This window comes from Gossypium hirsutum, chromosome D07, assembly GCF_007990345.1.
Source record: "Gossypium hirsutum isolate 1008001.06 chromosome D07, Gossypium_hirsutum_v2.1, whole genome shotgun sequence".
Lineage (NCBI taxonomy): Eukaryota > Viridiplantae > Streptophyta > Magnoliopsida > Malvales > Malvaceae > Gossypium > Gossypium hirsutum.
In genome coordinates, this window is record NC_053443.1 from 9,368,420 (window position 1) to 9,386,845 (window position 18,426).

General features: G+C 34.9%; 2 protein-coding genes across 5 annotated transcripts; both read right to left on the reverse strand.

Annotated features, from left to right (window-relative positions):
• Window positions 1–3,484: 3,484 nt before the first annotated feature.
• LOC107953944 (zinc finger BED domain-containing protein DAYSLEEPER-like) lies at window positions 3,485–8,314 on the reverse strand. Of its 3 annotated transcripts, none has more exons than XR_005916076.1 (5): window positions 8,048–8,314; window positions 6,942–6,990; window positions 5,613–5,779; window positions 3,795–3,920; window positions 3,485–3,705 (listed from the first exon to the last, which is right to left on the reverse strand). XR_005916076.1 is itself a non-coding variant. In XM_016889390.2 (4 exons), the coding sequence occupies exons 3-4, from the start codon at window positions 4,702–4,704 to the stop codon at window positions 3,632–3,634; spliced, it is 984 nt and encodes a 327-aa protein (XP_016744879.2). In that variant the 5' UTR covers window positions 4,705–5,779; window positions 6,942–6,990; window positions 8,048–8,312; the 3' UTR covers window positions 3,485–3,631. The 3 variants fall into 3 exon arrangements, 1 of the variants encoding a protein (XP_016744879.2); XR_005916075.1 differs by having other exon boundaries at window positions 5,604–5,779; XM_016889390.2 differs by having other exon boundaries at window positions 3,795–5,779; window positions 8,048–8,312.
• A 5,979-nt stretch (window positions 8,315–14,293) lies between these two features.
• LOC107953943 (sucrose synthase 5) lies at window positions 14,294–18,318 on the reverse strand. Of its 2 annotated transcripts, XM_016889389.2 has the most exons (14): window positions 18,015–18,318; window positions 17,780–17,937; window positions 17,497–17,689; window positions 17,303–17,421; window positions 16,911–17,223; window positions 16,646–16,819; window positions 16,449–16,565; window positions 16,208–16,374; window positions 15,858–16,082; window positions 15,205–15,771; window positions 14,980–15,118; window positions 14,810–14,889; window positions 14,654–14,683; window positions 14,294–14,573 (listed from the first exon to the last, which is right to left on the reverse strand). In XM_016889389.2, the coding sequence occupies exons 1-14, from the start codon at window positions 18,225–18,227 to the stop codon at window positions 14,558–14,560; spliced, it is 2,511 nt and encodes an 836-aa protein (XP_016744878.1). In that variant the 5' UTR covers window positions 18,228–18,318; the 3' UTR covers window positions 14,294–14,557. The 2 variants fall into 2 exon arrangements, 1 of the variants encoding a protein (XP_016744878.1); XR_005916077.1 differs by lacking the exon at window positions 14,980–15,118 and having other exon boundaries at window positions 14,419–14,573; window positions 18,015–18,315.
• Between the last annotated feature and the right edge of the window lie 108 nt (window positions 18,319–18,426).

An 18,426-nucleotide genomic window follows, 5' to 3' on the forward strand; every position in this document is an offset into this window, starting at 1 on the left:
TGAGGCCAAACATCATGCACGCAGTGTGCCACGATCAAGACAATTTATGGTTTCGCGTGACGGAGTTTGACAGACTGCACCAAGGTGTTGTTGGCGGGGAATATCGCGTACACTTGCGGAACATGACTTGTGACTGTGGGAAGTTCGATGCACTTCGTTATCCATGCGCTCATGCTATTGCAGCCTGTCAAAAACTCCGCCTGGATGACTGGGATTTTTTTCTCTCTAGGTTAAGGAGGCATGTGTGCCCCCAACCTGATATCTGTGTTATTTCAGATCGGGGCGCCGGTATACTAGCTGCATTTGATCGAGAGGAAAGCTTGTGGCAGCGTACACACCATAGATATTGCCTGAGACACGTTACTTCGAACTACTACATGTAATTTTCATCTAATACCGAATGACGACAAGTGACCAACATGGGTATTTACTATATAACTGTATTATTTCGTTTGTCATTTTGAATTAGTTTAATTGGTCGAAGTGGTATAAAATATTCGTTATGTTCTTATATTGGTAGGGTATGAAATGAATAAAGATCGTTTTCACGAGATGTTGACAATCTTACGATTCCAAAACGGAGAAGGGGCGGACTACCTTTGCAACATACGTTTCGAACAGTGGGCACAAGCATACGACGGAGGCCTACGATATGGCCATATGACGTCGAACCTGACAGAATGCATAAATTCTGTTCTGAAAGGAACGCGCCATCTACCGATAACAAAGATTGTGCGAGAGGCATATTTCCGTTTGGCGGCGCTATTTCCAAAGCGAGCGGCAACTTATACAGGCCAGATGCAGGGTGGGCATGTATGGTGCAGTAAGGTAGTTCAAGAAATTAACAAGGCGAACGTGAGGGCAAACATCATGCACGCAGTGTGTCAAGATCAAGACAATTTATGGTTTCGCGTGACGGAGTTTGACAGACCGCACCAAGGTGTTGTTGGCGGGCAATATCGTGTACACTTGCAGAACATGACTTGTGACTGTGGGAAGTTCGATGCACTTCGTTATCCATGCGCTCATGCTATTGCAGCCTGTCAGAAACTCCGCCTGGATCCGCTGAGTTATGTGGACGAAGTGAACAAATTAGAAAACATGTACCACGTATGGAGACACGTTTTCCCACCGGTCCCAGATGAACGTAAGTGGTCGCCCGTATCTCTTGCTCCTTTTAAGCTGTTACCGGATAGAGAATTGCGTCGCAAGCCGAAGGGTCGACCTTGCTCCACTAGAATACGGAACAATATGAATATCCGAGAAAGAACCAATCAACAGAATTTGTGCGGTTGGTGTAGGAACCCAGGCCATACAAGTCGATCATGCCCTAATTGCAATAGTTGAATGTAATTTTAGATGCAATTACATTTTATTCAATTACTATTTGATAATTGTATTGATTGTTAGTAAAATTATCAAATTACTACAATTTTTTAAATGTTAGTACTAATCAAAATATTTTACGAAATTAGGTTAGGGTTTAGGGTTCTTAGTTAAATTAAATTAGGGTTAGGGTTTTTAATTAAATTAGAGTTAGGGTTTTTAATTAAATTAAATTAGGGTTAGGGTTTTTAATTTAATTAGGTTAGGTTTTAGGGTTCTTAATTAAATTAAATTAGGGTTAGGGTTTTTAATTAAATTAGGTTAGGGTTTAGGGTTCTTAATTAAATTAGGTTAGAGTTTAGGGTTCTTAATTAAATTAAATTAGGGTTAGGGTTTTTAATTAAATTAGGTTAGGGTTTAGGGTTCTTAATTAAAGTAAATTAGGGTTAGGGTTTTTAATTAAATTAGGTCAGGGTTTAGGGTTCTTAATTAAATTAAATTAGGGTTAGGGTTTTCAATTAAATTAAATTAGGGTTAGGGTTTTTAATTTAATTAGGTTAGGGTTGGGTTTTTAAACAAATTATATCAAAATAACTTGGAAAAATTTCTATGTGTATTACATCGTCATAAACTTGTATTTCATTACATCAAATGATAAATTTTAATACAGTAATCAATGTCTATGACCGGGGGATTCGGTTCCACATGGCGGCCGTCGACGGTTACGCGCTGGATTCCTCCTTCCTCTAGCTTCCGGCGGCGGTTGTTCTTCCTCCGGTGGTGATTGTTGTTCTTCCGGTTCGGCATCTGGTTGTCGGACTTGGGACGATGATCCACCTTCAAAGAATAGTGTATGTGGAGGTGTTTGCATCATGAATGGCGACGGTGTTTGCATCATGAACGGCGACGGAGTTTGAAAGCCATGCGTTGCTGGCGATTGGTAAAAAGGAGAGCTCCCCGACGGCCCCCCTTGCGACCCCTCCTGCGCCACTGACCTAGTTATCGGTGGTCCGCTCGGCATTACAAGAAATGGAGCTGATCTGGGGATTTGGCTCCAACCTGCCATAGGATTCGGAAAAGGATACATGTACGGGTTAGGGTACATATAAGGGCTAGGAAACATACCTGGCATCATAGGGAAAGGCGAATGCGTGGGTATCATCTGTTGAATTGCTGCGTCAAGTGACTGCGTCGGTGCTCTCGTTGGGGACGGTGATTGCATGGCCGCTGATGATGAACCGGGTGAATGTCTGGGCCTCGTTGAGGAGCTGCCCTCGTAGTCTTGTCCCCTTGGATTTAGAGGCCCGCGCCTTTCCCTTCCGACACGTATTTCCCGCTGCCTCTCCTCTGGCGTAAGTAAATACGGCTTTCCATGGATCCTAAACCATGGCATGTATTCTGGAACGCACGCTAACTCAGGAACGATGATTTGTTTCCGAGTTGGTAGATATTCATGCCGATTTTCCCACATTTCTATGTACTCTGACCAGTATCTAGTAGAGGTGCTCATGGGCCGAGCCGGGCCCAAAAAAATTTTCGGCCTGCTTACTAGGCCCAGGCCCAGGCCCGGCCCGAAATATGGGCCTGAGATGTAGCCCAGGCCCGGCCCGTGAAAAAAATATGAAGCCCGGGCCCGGCCCGGCCCGGCCCTTTTTTTTTTTTGCTTTTTGCTTTTTTTGCTTAAAAGTTTAAATTAATTGTTATTAAAGTTAAATCAAATATCAAATTATACTTTTTTTGTATATAATGAAAATAAATTTAAAATAATAGCTTTCATCATGTTATCTATAAAGTATAAACTTTATGTTAGAATTGATGTAGTATTACAGTAATACACTCTTAAGTTTAAAAAATTACCAACTAATTGAATTTAGGTGTTATTTAATTGTATATAATTACACATTTGTGACATTTAGGTAACAATCAATTCTTAAAAAAAGAGAATAAAAGTAAAAATGATTATACAAGTAATAAGAACTAGCAGCATATTATCAATGGGCAATAAGCAATTAAGCACTGCTATTGCTTTTAAGTTTTAACTTTTAAGCTACAAAAAAACTGTCAAATAATACCAAAACTGTCAAAAAATGTCACAAATATTCTATGCATATTGCATAATAACATAATGACTTTGGAATATATAAATGACTTTGGAAAATTAAGCAACAAACCATAATATTCATACATTAATCCATCAACATATTTAATTTCATAACAAGATATAAATTGTCCATCAACATATTTAATTTCATAACAAAATATAAATTGTCCATCAACATATTTAGAAGGAAAGCATCTTAAAAAGCTACCGAAGAAACATCATCATCCTCATCGTCCTCATCGTTGTCATCGTCCTCATTGTCCTTTTGCAACCAATTTCTAACATGAAATAAGAATAAATAATTAGATAATCAAATTGATGAAAAAATAATATAAAATTCGAACAATAAAACGAGAATAATAATTACCTGCTGAAAATCCCTTAACTTGCATCCAATCATCCAAGCAAACAACGGCTTGAACCGTTTTTGGCTTAAGTGAACTCCTCAAAGGTGTGATAACTTTTTTACCCATGCTAAAAGCCGATTTGGAAGCTACAGTCGATATTGGAATTGCCAAAAGATCACGAGCCAATAATGAAAGCTCATTGTATTGAATTAAACTTTTGCTCCAATAATCTAAAACATCTATTTGACTATTCAACTCAAGCTCCGGTTCTTCCAAATAAATGTCCAACTGTGACTTCTCACTCCTAGTGCTAGATTCATTTAAATACCGTTTATAATCATCACTCTCATCAAAATATCCCCCAAAATCAGCACTATTATCATTGTGTTCATCCAAACCAGAATCAACAGGATTTTTATTCGAAACATTACAACTCCCACCCAAAGAGGAAGACGTGGATTTAGATTTCTTGACATACTCATCAAATAAGAGTCTAAGATTGCTAAGAATGGTCTCAACAAAATCTGAAGCATGAACACCATAGATTGTATTAAAGCAATACTGCACATAATTCAACTTGTAACGAGGATCTAAAATTGCAGCACATGACAATATCAACGAATACTCAGCCCAATACTTATTAAATTTCTCTTGCATTTGCTTAACCATTGGAGTTAAAAACGAATAAGAACCTTTAACTGTATCAAGCAAGATCTTGTGAACCTTCCAAACCCCTCTAAAATAAAGATTAGCCGTCGGATAATTAGAACCAGAAAAAATACAAGTCACATCATAAAAGACTTTCAAAAATTTGCAAAGAATAACAACATTTCTCCACTCCTCATTAGAAAGTGCAAATATTTGATAATCTTTATCTCGTTGACCCCAATAATCTAGCACATCTTTATAGTAAAGAGAAGATTCAAGCATCAAATAAGTATAATTCCATATCACACACACATCTTGACACAACTTTTTGGTCACATTCAAATGAAAACTTTTGTCAGCCACATCATAAAATCTTTTCCTACGAATTCCCGACTTTTTTATGTACCTAATTCCATTTCGAATCTTACCAACAACATCATCAGCAAGTTCCAAACCAGCTTTAACTATAAGATTCAATATATGTGCACAACATCTAACTTGAAAAAAAGCACCATCACACAAAATAGCTCAGTTTGCACGAAAACGATTTTTAAGACAAGAAACCATAACATCATTATAAGAAGCATTATCCAAAGTAATGCTAAAAATTTTCTTATCTATTCCCCATTGAGATAAACATAAAACAAGTTCATCCGCTATGTTCAAACCATCATACGAAGGAAATAAAGCTCTAAACCTTATGATTCTCTTTTGTAGCTTCCAATCTTTGTCAACCCAATGAGCAGTAATGCAAATATATTCATCATTAGTATGCTCCGAATTCCAATTATCAGAAGTTAGACAAATTAAACCAGGTGCTTTAGCCAACTCTTCTTTAACACGATCTCTCTCTTTTGCATAATACATTAGGACATCCCTAGCAGCTGTATGTCTACTTATATTCTTAAAATTAAGACTAGCAATTCTCATCATGTATCTAAATGCAGGTTCTTCAACTGTTCTAAATGAATGCTTGCCACACACAAGAAAAGTAGAAATAGCTTTACGACACTCATCAGCATTAAACTTGTAGTTTTTTATAGATGGAACACCTTCGGGTGATGGCTGAATGGCTATGGTGTATTGAGTGATGTCCTTATTAACTTTTTTCAAACAGCTATTTAGATGACGTCTTAAATGAGAGGTTCCACTAGAAGACTTAGCAGAGAAGATAGTCTTACAGTGATTACATTGTGCCTTCAATTCATTTTATTTCTCGCAGTCAAGCTTTGTCATTTCATCCCACACCTTTGAAGTGGTAGACTTTTGACGTTTGACAGCACTTTCGTACTCATTAAACCCATCGTCCACAGGTATAGGAGTGTTCGAACTAGCCATAGTCATAAAAATTGAAGTCCTGAAATCCAAAAATAATCTTACTTATAAATCGGTTACTGAATATATATACAAATATTTTATTAAATATACAAATAGGTTAAAACAAATAGGATGATGTAGCTTAGATGCATACTTTGAAGTTTGAACTCTTTAAATGCTTACTTTTATAATAGAATTTTAAATTAATAACTCTTTAAACTACTAATTAACTTGCTGTTATATTAACCAAAAAAAAAAACTACTCATCCACTTAGATTGGATGCATACTTTTATAATATATAGAATTTTAATTTAGTAACTCTTTAAACTACTAAATACTAATTAACTTGCTGTTATATTAACAAAAAAACACTACTCATCCATATAATTTGTTATTAAATATTTTAAATTAATAACTCTTTAATTTGTTATAAATATATAGAATTTTAAATTAATTTGTTATTAATTTGTTATAAATATATAGAATTTTAAATTAATAACTCTTTAATTTGTTATAAATAATAAAAATTGTACTTTGAACTCTTTAAAACAATAAAAATTTAATTTAATCTTTTAAAAATTATAAATATATAATTTGTTATTAAATATTTTTTTAATAAAATTCATCTAACATTTGAAACAATTTTAAGATACAATCAGTTATCTTTAAAATTATCTTGTATAAAAAAATTTTGAAATAATTTTAAAAAATATCATGGTCTACAAATGAAAACTAGATAAAATAGTTTAACTTTGAAAGTTCGTTACCGTTATGTAGAGGAAAACGCAAACAAAATTAAAATGCAAATAAAAAGGAATAAGAATTGAATGGAACAAAAACATTTATTAGATTTCAAATTTATATATAAACAATAGGCAAATTATTAAATATATAATATAAACCTAACCTAGAAAACATCCTTTGCGTTTAAACAATTGAGATAGTCATACTTATTCTATAAGCTAAATTACATATGTACCAAAAAAGAAATTAATGAAATTCAAACTGCATAAATCCAATCCAAAATCTTAAATAGAAGTATCTGTATTTCTCAATCCCATTATTTTCCTACTAGTAGATACTAGATAAGCAAGTTTAGCTTACGGGGAAATCTGCTAATCTGCAAAATGTTGTACAAAGTAAAATAAAGGAAAATCAAATTAAACCAAATTGTAAAAAGAAAATGTAAATGAAAGCTTACGGGAAAGGAAGCTAATGTAAGCCAAATTCTATTTCAATGTCGATTGTTTCTGCAATATAACAAAGCAAAGAAAAAAAGATGAGATTAAATGGAGAAACTAAGCGTGTGATCTTAGTAAACATTATAATAAATTCATTAAGCTCGAATCCCATGCAATTTCAAAATTCCGAGAGCTTTATTTCCAGATATAAACATATAAACAAACATATAAATATATAAACATATAAACAAACATTTAGCACTTTAAATGGAAGGGAATATATATATTGCAACAACACTTTTATTATACACTTTTATAAACTTAGATTAACCAGAAACAAACAGACATAAAATAAGACCCTCATAATGGAAAATTTTTCATAATGGAACTAAACCCAAAAGCTGGGGCATGATCTGTGAATGTAACCATTTTTAATGTCAACCAGAATATTGTACACAAAATACATGTAGAGCATTGGCACATGTTTTCTGCATATGCTACCCTATTTAAAGGAATAAACTAAACCCAATTCGCAATTCAAGAGGCCAAAAAGTTAACCTCTAACGTGAATTCAATCTGTAATTAATTTCTCAAAACCTGCTTTATCTAATTTAACATTCTTATATGTCGATGAGAAATTTTAACTTTGAATGTGAAATTGTGAATTAGTCAACCATATAAAATATACAAACAGACAGAAAACAAAGCACTTAAATGACATCATTTCAAACCCTGTCTTCCCCTAACCCTCTCCCGATATTATATCCATAAAACAAAATAAGACCCTCCTCAAGCCTATACATGTACTCTCAGAGAAGATTAGTCATTTGGTTCTTATAAAAGCAAATAAATTAGACATAAAACAAAATTCCCAAAGAACATAAAAATAATACAGCATCAAACATAGTGAAAACAGGGGCTTAAAAGATAACATTTTTCAACAGTGAACATAAAAAGAATCGAAGTGAAGAAACTTTGGGGCTTCATAATAACAAAAAGATAACATTTTTCAACAGTTCATAACATAAAAATAATACCTTCGAAGTTCGAACATTACATAACATTTAAAAAGAAAACAAAAACAAATCTTTGGACAGCATAAAACATAAAGCATAAAAAAGAATACCTTCGGAAGTTGCAGAAGAATCAAAGTGAAGAGAAGTAGAGAACAACAACAACGCTAGCGTCGTGGAACTGGAGCCTGGAGGTGGAGTTGTCGAGGACCGTACACCGGAGGTGGGATGGTGGATCGGTGGAGGTGGAGGTGGGGTTTTCGATTTGGGGGAAAAAAAAAGGAAGAGGGAAGGGAAGGGGTTAGGGATTCTGAAGTTTGAACGGGTGGGGGAAATGGGAAAGGTAAGTACTGTAGGTAACTAAAAGTCTAAAATGTAAAATTGTAAATGTAATAAATAATAATAATAAATATATATTAATTATAACCGGGCCGGGCCGGGCCTCGGGCCAAAAAAATTTTACCCGAGGCCCGGCCCGTTTTCTAAACGGGCCTCTTTTTCTGCCCGAGCCCATATTTCGGGCTTATTTTTTTACCCGAACCCTCTCAAATTTTGGGCAGGCCTTCGGGCCGGGCCGGGCCGCCCAACCCATGAGCACCTCTAGTATCTAGTCCAATCCGTACCTAATAGCCGAAGGTCGATTTTGTGGTGCTCGTCAAACACCTCAGGGTCCGCAGGGATCGATTGTCTACATCCAAACTGTCGTAGGACTCTGTCTGTCTGGTGGGGCTCCACGGTTGCATAGTTGATCAACACCACTTTCACGTGCCAAGCGTTCGGATTTTGTAAAAACTCTTCCGGGATTACTGCCTGGACTGTCGGATCCTCGTATGGTGTCCATTGAAACTACATGAACATGATAGAAATATTACTTATATACATAATACTAAATACTAAATACTAAACATCAATCCACTAGCGAATGTATAGATGTAATAGCCCGATTTTAGGCTTAGTCGGAACAGTGGTTTCGGGACCACAAATCCGACGAAAAAAAAAATGTAATGGCTTGAATTTTCAGAGGTGTCGGAACGGTGATTCGAGATCACTAAATTCGACAAATGGGTAGAAAATATTATTAATTTAGTAAGTATAAGTTAAATATGAAGTTAGGAAAATTTTTGAAATAGTGAATAGTGCAATAGAAATAAATATTAAAATAATTAGAATCGAAATAAGGTATCAAGACCTCGGAGATTTTAAACTGAGCCATAAATATTTTTATAAATATTCATGGAGTGTTAAAAAGTTAGTATTAAAGTTTCGTTAAGAAATTTTAAAGTTCCGATAATTAATTGAACAAAAAGGACTAAATTGTAACAAATGCAAAATTTTGGGAAATGATTAAATAGCTTAAATGATAAAAGGAAGAGGGCTTTAAAGGCAAATAGACCCAAGGTCTATTTGGGCTGGACGGCAGAGGCATGAAATCAGCAAGAAAGTAAGGAGAATTAAGGGCAAAATTGGAAAATTGCAAAATTTGCTTAATAAAGTTAGGACCCAAGTGGAATTATCTAGATTTCTCTTCATTTTTCTGAATTCTGATCAGCTAAAACACCATGGAAGGGCTTCTTCAAGCTGGTTCTTCATATTTTTATTACAAGTAAGTTCAATTCTTGACTATTTCTTGAAATTTTTGTATTTTTATGACTTTTACAACTAGGCCCACTTGTTAAATCCATTAGTTTTTGATTTTATGAAAGAAGTTGAAAGTTGATATGAATATGTGCTGGAAGTATATGATGATTTAGCATGAAATTAGAGCTTTAAATTGTTCATATGCTGATTTTATTGAAAGAATTGAATAGAAAGTGAATGTTTGGGACCTAATAGTAAAAGAGTTTGAAGATAGAGTTATATGTGGAAATTCTGAATTTCAATAGTTGTGTAACAACTTATAATGTCTAGTAAAGTACTAATTGAGAAAATTAGATTAATTGAGGGGTTAATTGAGAAAGGACCGAATTGTATAAACTGTGAAATTTGGGGCAAAATGGAAATCAATATTTTGCACTAAAGCAGTTTTAGACAGCAGCAGTAGTGTAACTTTGAAAAATCACCAAAAATTGTAGAGATTGAATTAGAGGATGAATAAAATATGAAACTAAAGCTTATTGAGTCTAGTTTCTTATAAAAGAAATGATGGGAGCAATGGAATTGTAAATCATGAGATATAATAGATTTTGTGAGACAAGGTCAGAATGAATTCGGGTTCCCCTGTTCTGACTTTGGAAAATCATTAAAAATTGTACAAAAATGATTATGAGTTATAGTTTATATGGTTAGAATCCTTAATGAGTCTATTTTTAGAAGAAACAAGCTAAAACATCATCTGAATTCTGTACAATGAGATAATTAATTTTTAGTGAAGAGTGGTCGGAACTGTCAGACAGCGAAACATGGGAAACTTTAAAGAATAAACTGTACTATTTGGCTGAACCAAAAATTATGAAAATTTTATGGTATGAAGATATGTGAGTCTAGTTTCAGGGAAAATTAACGGATCTTAATTTGGAGCTCTGTAGGTCCGGATAAAAATAATTTAGTGACTCTGACTCGGATAAACAGCTTTGAATATACATGTTAGTGAATATTGAAATTATGGTTAATGTTGTTTAAGTGTGTTATACACATTAAGGATGTGGAATGGAGAGGAGGAGGAGGAAAATTGGGAAATATATGAATGATTCGTGTATAAATGGTCATATGTTTGATTATAACTCATAAACGATGAAATATGAATGATGCTTATTTTTGTGCATTATTGGTCATGGTTTAAGCTCATGTGTGAAAATAAAGTTTCATAGTATGTGTGTATGGTATATTCAGTATATGATTTGGCATGAAATAATACCATGAATGGTTTATGAATTAACACATGTTGGTAAGCCTGATATATGAATAAATGATCAAATTGAGCGGAACGCCGGATTTGAGTACTTCTGATCAAGTGACAAAGTGATAAGTGGTAGCTTTAGCTACACTTATCTGATCAAGTGACAAGTGGAAAGTGATAAGTAATAGCTTCGGCTATACTTATCTGATCAAGTGACAAGTGGAAAGTGATAAGTAATAGCTTCGGCTATACTTATCTGATCAAGTGACAAAGTGATAAGTGGTAGCTTTAGCTACACTTATCTGATCAAGTGACAAGTGGAAAGTGATAAGTAATAGCTTCGGCTATACTTATCTGATCAAGTGACAAAGTGATAAGTGATAGCTTCGGCTACACTTATCTGATCAAGTGACAAGTGAAAAGTGATAAGTGATAGCTTTAGCTACACTTATCTGATCAAGAGACAAAGTGATAAGTGGCTACACTTATCTGATCAAGAAACAAAGTGATAAGTGGCTACACTTATCTGATCAAGAAACAAAGTGATAGGTGGCTACACTTATCTGATCAAGAAACAAAGTGATAGGTGGCTACACTTATCTGATCAGGGACAAGTGATAAGTGATCATACGTAAGACCATAGTTATACTATGGCAAAGTGAAAGTGAAGTACTCAATTTTCCGTGACCGTTCCCTAATTTGATTAAGGATGGTAAGTGACAAATGGGCCCAAAAGAATTAAAGTAAATGGATAAGTGGTAGTGTATTTATATCAGGACGATATTGTTATTCAAACTAAAGTGATATTTTCATTGCTAAATTGAGAATTTCATAAATGTGTTATTGAATGGTATAATCAATAAACATTGAGTTAAATGGTAAATACGTATTAGTTTTGAATTTGATGTCATTGAATTGCACGTGAATTAAATGGAAATTGCTAGTGATATGATTTAAATTATGAGCATGAGAAATTGCGAATTGAATGAAATGGAAATGAAGCATTAAATTGCATAGTATGTATCGGGTCTCGCAGGCCCTAATTATTATGATTATAATATTTTGAGGATATATTGGGAAAAGTTATAGAAACATGTTAATTATTTTGAAAGTTTTAATTTTGATGAAATTTTATAACTCGGTTAAATACGTTTACAAGTGTATGTGTTTTGGTAATGCCTCGTACCCTATTCCGGTGTTGGATACGGGTAAGGGGTGTTACAATAGAAATATCTATTTGCAATAATACTTACTTCTGCTTCCGACCGTTGCTCCAATAGAAGCCGTATATCTTCAAGTTCAGACGGTAATCCACGATAACTTGCCGGATGGTTCCACCTAATTAAATAAATTTTTAGCATACTTTTATTCTTACAAAATTTACATAACAATTTCAAAATGTAATATAAAATTTACCTCGTTACGAGTGGGAATGTATATGGGTGGTTCACTCGAGGACGTAGAAATGGAAAGCGAAACCGTGCCCATGATTGCAGTAGTGATAGGCAACCTCCGATTTTTGCTCTCCTCGATTTGGTCGCCCCGCACATCTCCCGATATAATGTTGCCAAGACGGCAGACCCCCAACTTAATTCACCGGCTGCTCTAAAATCAACGAGTTTTAGCAGCCACCTTAGATGTACACGGCTCCGTGACGTGTCGGCCATCAGATAGCCTCCAATTATTTGAAGAATGTATGCTCGAGCATATCGGATTCTTTCAATTTTGGTTGAATCTACATTCAGATCGGGGAATGTGGCACGTAACCAGCCCATCTCCACCTTACCTCCATCCATTTTATTCGAAACAGCGCCCAAAAGCTCGTAGCACACCGCCTCCCAATTGCTAGATTGGGCAAACCCGGTGACTGGGTGCCCGTCCACCGGCAATCCCAAATGCAGATGGACATCTTCTAGAGTGATAGTGCACTCTCCACATGGAAGATGAAATGTGTGCGTCTCGGGTCTCCACCTCTCGATTAACCCACTTATCAGTTTCGGCTCCAACTTGCATCCCCGGCCTACCGTTGCCACGTGCCAAAATCCCGTTTCCCGCAGGTAGTTCTCTACTAACGGTGATGGAGGATCATGCATATTCCGAATATTGCATTCCAATACCTGATCTTTAGACTTTTATAACAAAAAATAAATTAATAATTATCTACAAATACATAAATAAAAATATCTTAAATAAAATTTAAAATTTAAATTTAATACTTACCATTTTCATTTGCTCCACCGATATGTGATTCCTATCAAGACGTATTAATGATCCGGCCATTGTTGAAAATATTAAAAATTTTAAAATTATTTTAAAAAAGTAAAAATATTTAAAATTTTCTTTAAAAAAATGAAATTGAATGGAAAAAGAAATTTAATATGGATTTGAGAGATTTTTTGAAGGAAATTGAGAGGATTTTGGAAGGAATTTGAGAGTTTAAGAGAATTTTGGAAGGAAATTGAGAGAATATTTGTTTGTGAAAAAATAAGGGGTAGGAGGGTTTTATAGTAAAAAAAAATTGACCGTTGGGGGGGGCAACGGTCAAATTTTTGACCGTTGGGGTACTGTTCACGCGCGCGTGTCATCGCATCCACGTACCCTGACATCGCGCTTACGTGGCAACGATTTCGCGGAATTGGCTCATTCCGGTAAATAATTAAAAAAGTGGCCCATTTCGATAAATTTTAATTAAAAATGGATTTTTTTGGTAAAATGGCCTTATGATTCATTAATAAAATTTTTTGGTTTTATTGTATGATTTATGAAGTTCCTGATTCCTCCTCACATTTCTTACCTTTAAATTTAAATATTAATTATCCAACTATTAGTAATTTTTTCAGTCCAATTATAAAAAGTTATAAAATACCACTCAATTATTTAACTTTTTCTTTTTTCATTGTTCGCCGTTAAATTGGTAGCTTTTAAAATTGATATAATAGTAATTTTAACCTTTAATATTTATACATTATGTTAATTTAGTATTTGATTCTAAACAATTTAATCCTTAAATTTTACACATTATGTAATTTGGTCTTTTTTGTAGTTTTACTTTTTTTCGTGATATTAAAGATTAATTTTAAAAGAATAAAAAAGATAAATATTATTATCTAGGATTTTTTTGGTATTTTTATTTTTGGTATATTTTAGATAAAATTTAGCTACTAAATTTGTTTTTTAGCTTTTTAAGTAAAATGTCACAAATAAAAAAGCAAAACTACAAAAAAGACTAAATTACATTATATATGAATTTTAAGAGTTAATTTATTTAGAATTAAGATTAAATTGATAGGTATAAATATTATTGTATGTCAAATTTAAAAGCTATCACATTATCTTCCTATTAACCATTTAGTCAAGTGACCAAAAAAAAACAAAATCAAATAATTGAGTAATCACTTTACAACTTTTTCATAATTAAATAAAAAACTAATCATCAATTGCGTAATTAGCAATGAAGTTTACCTTTAATCTTTTGAGATCACCTTCAAATAAATCCTATTGGAAACCAAAGGCACACAAATAATTAAAGATAATGAAATATATTATTTGACTCAGTCAAATCAATGATAAAAAACCTGAAGCTCATTTGCCGAAAGCTCAACATTGCTAAAACTTGTAGCAAATCCATTGAAGTTATAATAAAATCAGTGGCCTCAAAGTACTTTTTTTTTTCATCTTATTTTGAAACAAATTATTACATGATTAATAATGTAACAATAATCTCCAAATGAAACAAATAAACATCCACCATTGCAGATCAGTGTTGATCAATATACAGCTGTGTTGACTAAGCTCCGAACAACCTGGAGACCATCGTTAAATGCTTTCAGTGAGTTTTCATACATTGCAGAATATGGAAACATAAATAAAACATCATTTCTACCTTTGAAGTCGTGACTGCGATCGCTTGGTGCTGCATAAATGGAACATGTAGATTTGTTAATGGTTGGTTTTTTTTCCCAGAAATCTTTAATAGTAGAAATTATATTACTCAGACTCGGATTTTAAAGAAAGGGTTTTTAATGGAAGTTAGACATGCCTCGGTGTAGGCTGTGGTTTGCCTGCTGGCTTTGAGTCTGGTTGCTGAGTTTCATCACTTGCTAAAGGAACATTTTTTACCTGTAAAATGTTTTTTTAATATTAATAAACAGATATAAAATCAAAGCAATGAAAGGTGAACCAGTAATAGAGAAAGATATATATATATACCAGATTCCTGAACATTAGATTATAAAATGCTTGAATGTATCTCTGTTTAGCTTGTTTCTGATCTTTGTTCAATTGTTTCCAAAACCCATACATGCATCCCATATTTAATACCTTGTTTGCATATATTTTCCAGGTATAGCTACAAGCCCCCCAAAAAAATACCCAAGTCAGCGCTTTAATATTGCAAAAGAAATGAGCAGCCATGGTTGTAACTTGTTTTATTACCATTCATTTATGCGTTTCAATCCATCAGCTGAGAACTGATTCCAATATGCAGGATTGGTTTTGCATTTCTCAAAGAAATCAGCAATTTTGTTGCTTGATTCATCTCCATTTGTGGGATTAATATGGAAACCGGAAACTCCGTCCACAATGATCTCAGCAGGGCCTCCTTGATTGGTTGCGAAGGTCGGCAAACCGCAGTTCATTGCTTCGATCACTGTAAGACCGAATGCTTCATATAAAGCTGGCTGAACAAATGCACCCTTTGTATCGGCAATGCAACGGTAGAGTTCGCCGTTTCGGTTACGGTCTGTCTGCGCGGCTATCCATCGGATTTGGCCCTTGAGTTGGTATTTCTCTATGAGTGCGTGCATCTTTTTTATTTCAGCCATTTCTTCTCTATCTTTTGATTTAGAGGGATTAAAGAAGGCTCCTACTATTACAAGGTTGACCAAGCTTCTTAGCCTTTTGTTTTTACCGTACCATTCAGTTAATCCAGTCAAGTTCTTCACTGTATCAAGTCTTGCCATTGAGAAAATTATAGGTTTCTTCCTGTCTGCTAGATAACCACTGTTTTGAAGCAAAATAATTCAATAAGATGTTGAATAATCCCAAGTGATTTGAAGCAAAATATAATTCAATAGACCTTCACTTACATGTGTTCATCATTATCCACTTTACTGTACAGAAGTTCTTCAATTGCAGGATGAAATGATGTGAATCGTTTTCCGGTCTCCGTATACGGGAAATACACAGATTGATCGGCACCGGGAGCAGCGATGTTGAACTTAGGGTCATAAACATTGATGCCTGAAACAACTCTACAGAGCCCTGGGAGTGTAAATGCAGCATGGCTCTCATATTGTCCAGGTCTCTCTTTGCTGCAAACAACATGATTGAATTCTATGTCACAAATCATGGTAAAATAAGTTACAAGTGAGCAATATTGGATCTGGTACTTCAAGAAAAATGAACAGTCAGAGTTCGATATGGCTAATTCTCTAACCTCCCTGCAATCTCCTGGTATGTGCTTGCTATAATGAAATCTGCAGCATTCATTGCAATTGTATCAGCAATGAATTGACATGAAAAATGATACTTTGGGTCAAGTTCCTTCCACTTGATGTCTGAATCCTCGTATTTCGTCTTCTCTAAAGCATGCGCAATCGTAGCCTACATAGAAATACTTGTTAGAAATTAGCATATATGTATGTGTGTGTGTGTGTGTGTGTAAGTTAAACAGACACCTGTGTTATCCCAAGTTTGCTAGCTACTAGAGATGATACTAAGTTCCCATCAGTGTAGTTTCCAATAATAAGGTCTGGTTTACCCTCCATTGCATCCAAGATCTTGGATGTAACATCCTAATGATATCCAAATAAAAGTGGGCAGTTAGTAAGACCAAAATGGAAGCAGATGGATGAGTAGAGAGATCTACACATGCCTGAGCAAACGTCTCGAGATAAGGATAAATGTCGAAACGCGAAACCCATCGGCGTAGGATACCGGTTTCAGTCCTGAAAGGCACTCGGAGGATCTGACTGTATTTGGTGCCGATGATGGACTCCCTCTCTTGGTTGCACTTAGTTCCTCGGGCATCAGGTATGAGTCTTGTGACCTATTATGCTCAAATATTACCATTCATCAAGCACCATTCAGGCTAGAAACTAACTGTAAATTGCTACTATAGGGGAGAAATTTGTATTCACCACTAAGATTTGAGGCTTAATATTGAGGCCTTGGGATTTGATTTTGAGAACCAATTCTTCCTCCATGGCCCTCACTTGGTCCAAAATATAAACAACCTGTCCACCAGTGTCTGGCAAACCAAGCACATCTGATTGTCCAAAATATCCATGAGGAGAGAAGATTACAACCTTGAATATGGTGGGAAGTTTGCTAAAAAGCTTTTCCAAATTCTGTGGATCAGGTGCTTGCAACACTTCCGAGAGTGACCGTATCGTTTCATGCACTCTTTCAACCGTATCACCCCACCCTCTCTCGAATCCCCACTCCTTGAACCTGCAACAAAATTTTATACACATATACTAAGCAATCATCAAGCATGATGGAACCATATCTTTTTCTATTCTGTTTTTACCTTAGCTCAATACTCTGGTATGGGGTATCCCTAGGAAGATCTGAGAGGGAAACTTCAGCTACTATAAGAGCCAATTGAAGCTTTGCTGCTGTGTTAAGTGTCTCGTTTATCATAAGTTTCTGCAGGTTGAGAAAACAACCATTAATTTGCATTTTATCGTACATATATGTACATATGCATATATATAGATATACCTCTCCTTGATATTCGAGTGAGAGTAAGTAATCTACAAGGGGCTGGGCATTATCCACAGATCCACTTAGCTTAGAAGTGATGTACTTTGACACAAAATTAAGTCCTTTTCCAATAGAAGAAGCCAATGTTAATTTTGGCATCGAGAAATCAAATGCTTCAAAATCCACCTCTAATGCATTTTCATCTTTCGACCTGTAGTAAACATTAAACACTTAAATACACACACAGACGTAAACACATACGCCTTTTGAAGATACAATGCCATAGCATAAATTAACATACCAATTCTCATCGGCGATCGTCTCTTTGAGTTTCAGGTACTCAGCGGAGGATATTTGTTTGACGTCGGAGAGATCGACGGAGTTCACCTTAACAAACTCCCAACATCCCGGAGTCGGTCTTACGGCAAAGGTGACATAAGGTGGAGTAACAACCGCTTCCTGAAAATTATAAAACACCTCATAATCTTTCAAAAAATGTCATTTTCCATTTCTTTTTTTGCATGTAATAAACTTACCTGAGCTGAAGAAAACATGGTACCCAAGGTCTCATTTTTATCATCCATTACTTTTTCAAATTCATCCCTCAATTCATGGGCTTTCAAAACCCTTTTTCCTTTCTCCATGTACTTAGAAAAGCAACGTTTCATGTAAGACTGGCTCTGCTTCAAGGCATTGCGTATGTTGTCAGCTATGGAGTCACTAAGCTTCCCGGTCGATGTAGACGTCATTTTTTGTTTCTTCTTTAATATGCAATACTAAGTAGTTCATACATATATATATGGGGTTGGGGTTGGGGTTATGGTATATGATAAAGTGCAGATGGGGGATAGGAATAATGAAATATATGCAAATGCATGAAGAGAAGAAAAAGAAGATTCGGATGCAATGCTAGTCTTAATCAAATCAAGGAAAGAATTTGTGTACGTA

Coding starts and splice junctions, on each gene's coding strand:
- LOC107953944 (XM_016889390.2), bottom strand. CDS start 4,704: ATGCTTGAATCTTCTCTTTACTATAAAGATGTGCTAGATTATTGGGGT. Junction 3,706..3,794: donor AGTTAAGGGATTTTCAGCAG/GTAATTATTATT, acceptor ATTTCATGTTAG/AAATTGGTTGCAAAAGGACA.
- LOC107953943 (XM_016889389.2), bottom strand. CDS start 18,227: ATGACGTCTACATCGACCGGGAAGCTTAGTGACTCCATAGCTGACAAC. Junction 15,772..15,857: donor GTGGATAATGATGAACACAT/GTAAGTGAAGGT, acceptor GCTTCAAAACAG/TGGTTATCTAGCAGACAGGA. Junction 14,890..14,979: donor ATCTAATGTTCAGGAATCTG/GTATATATATAT, acceptor AACATTTTACAG/GTAAAAAATGTTCCTTTAGC.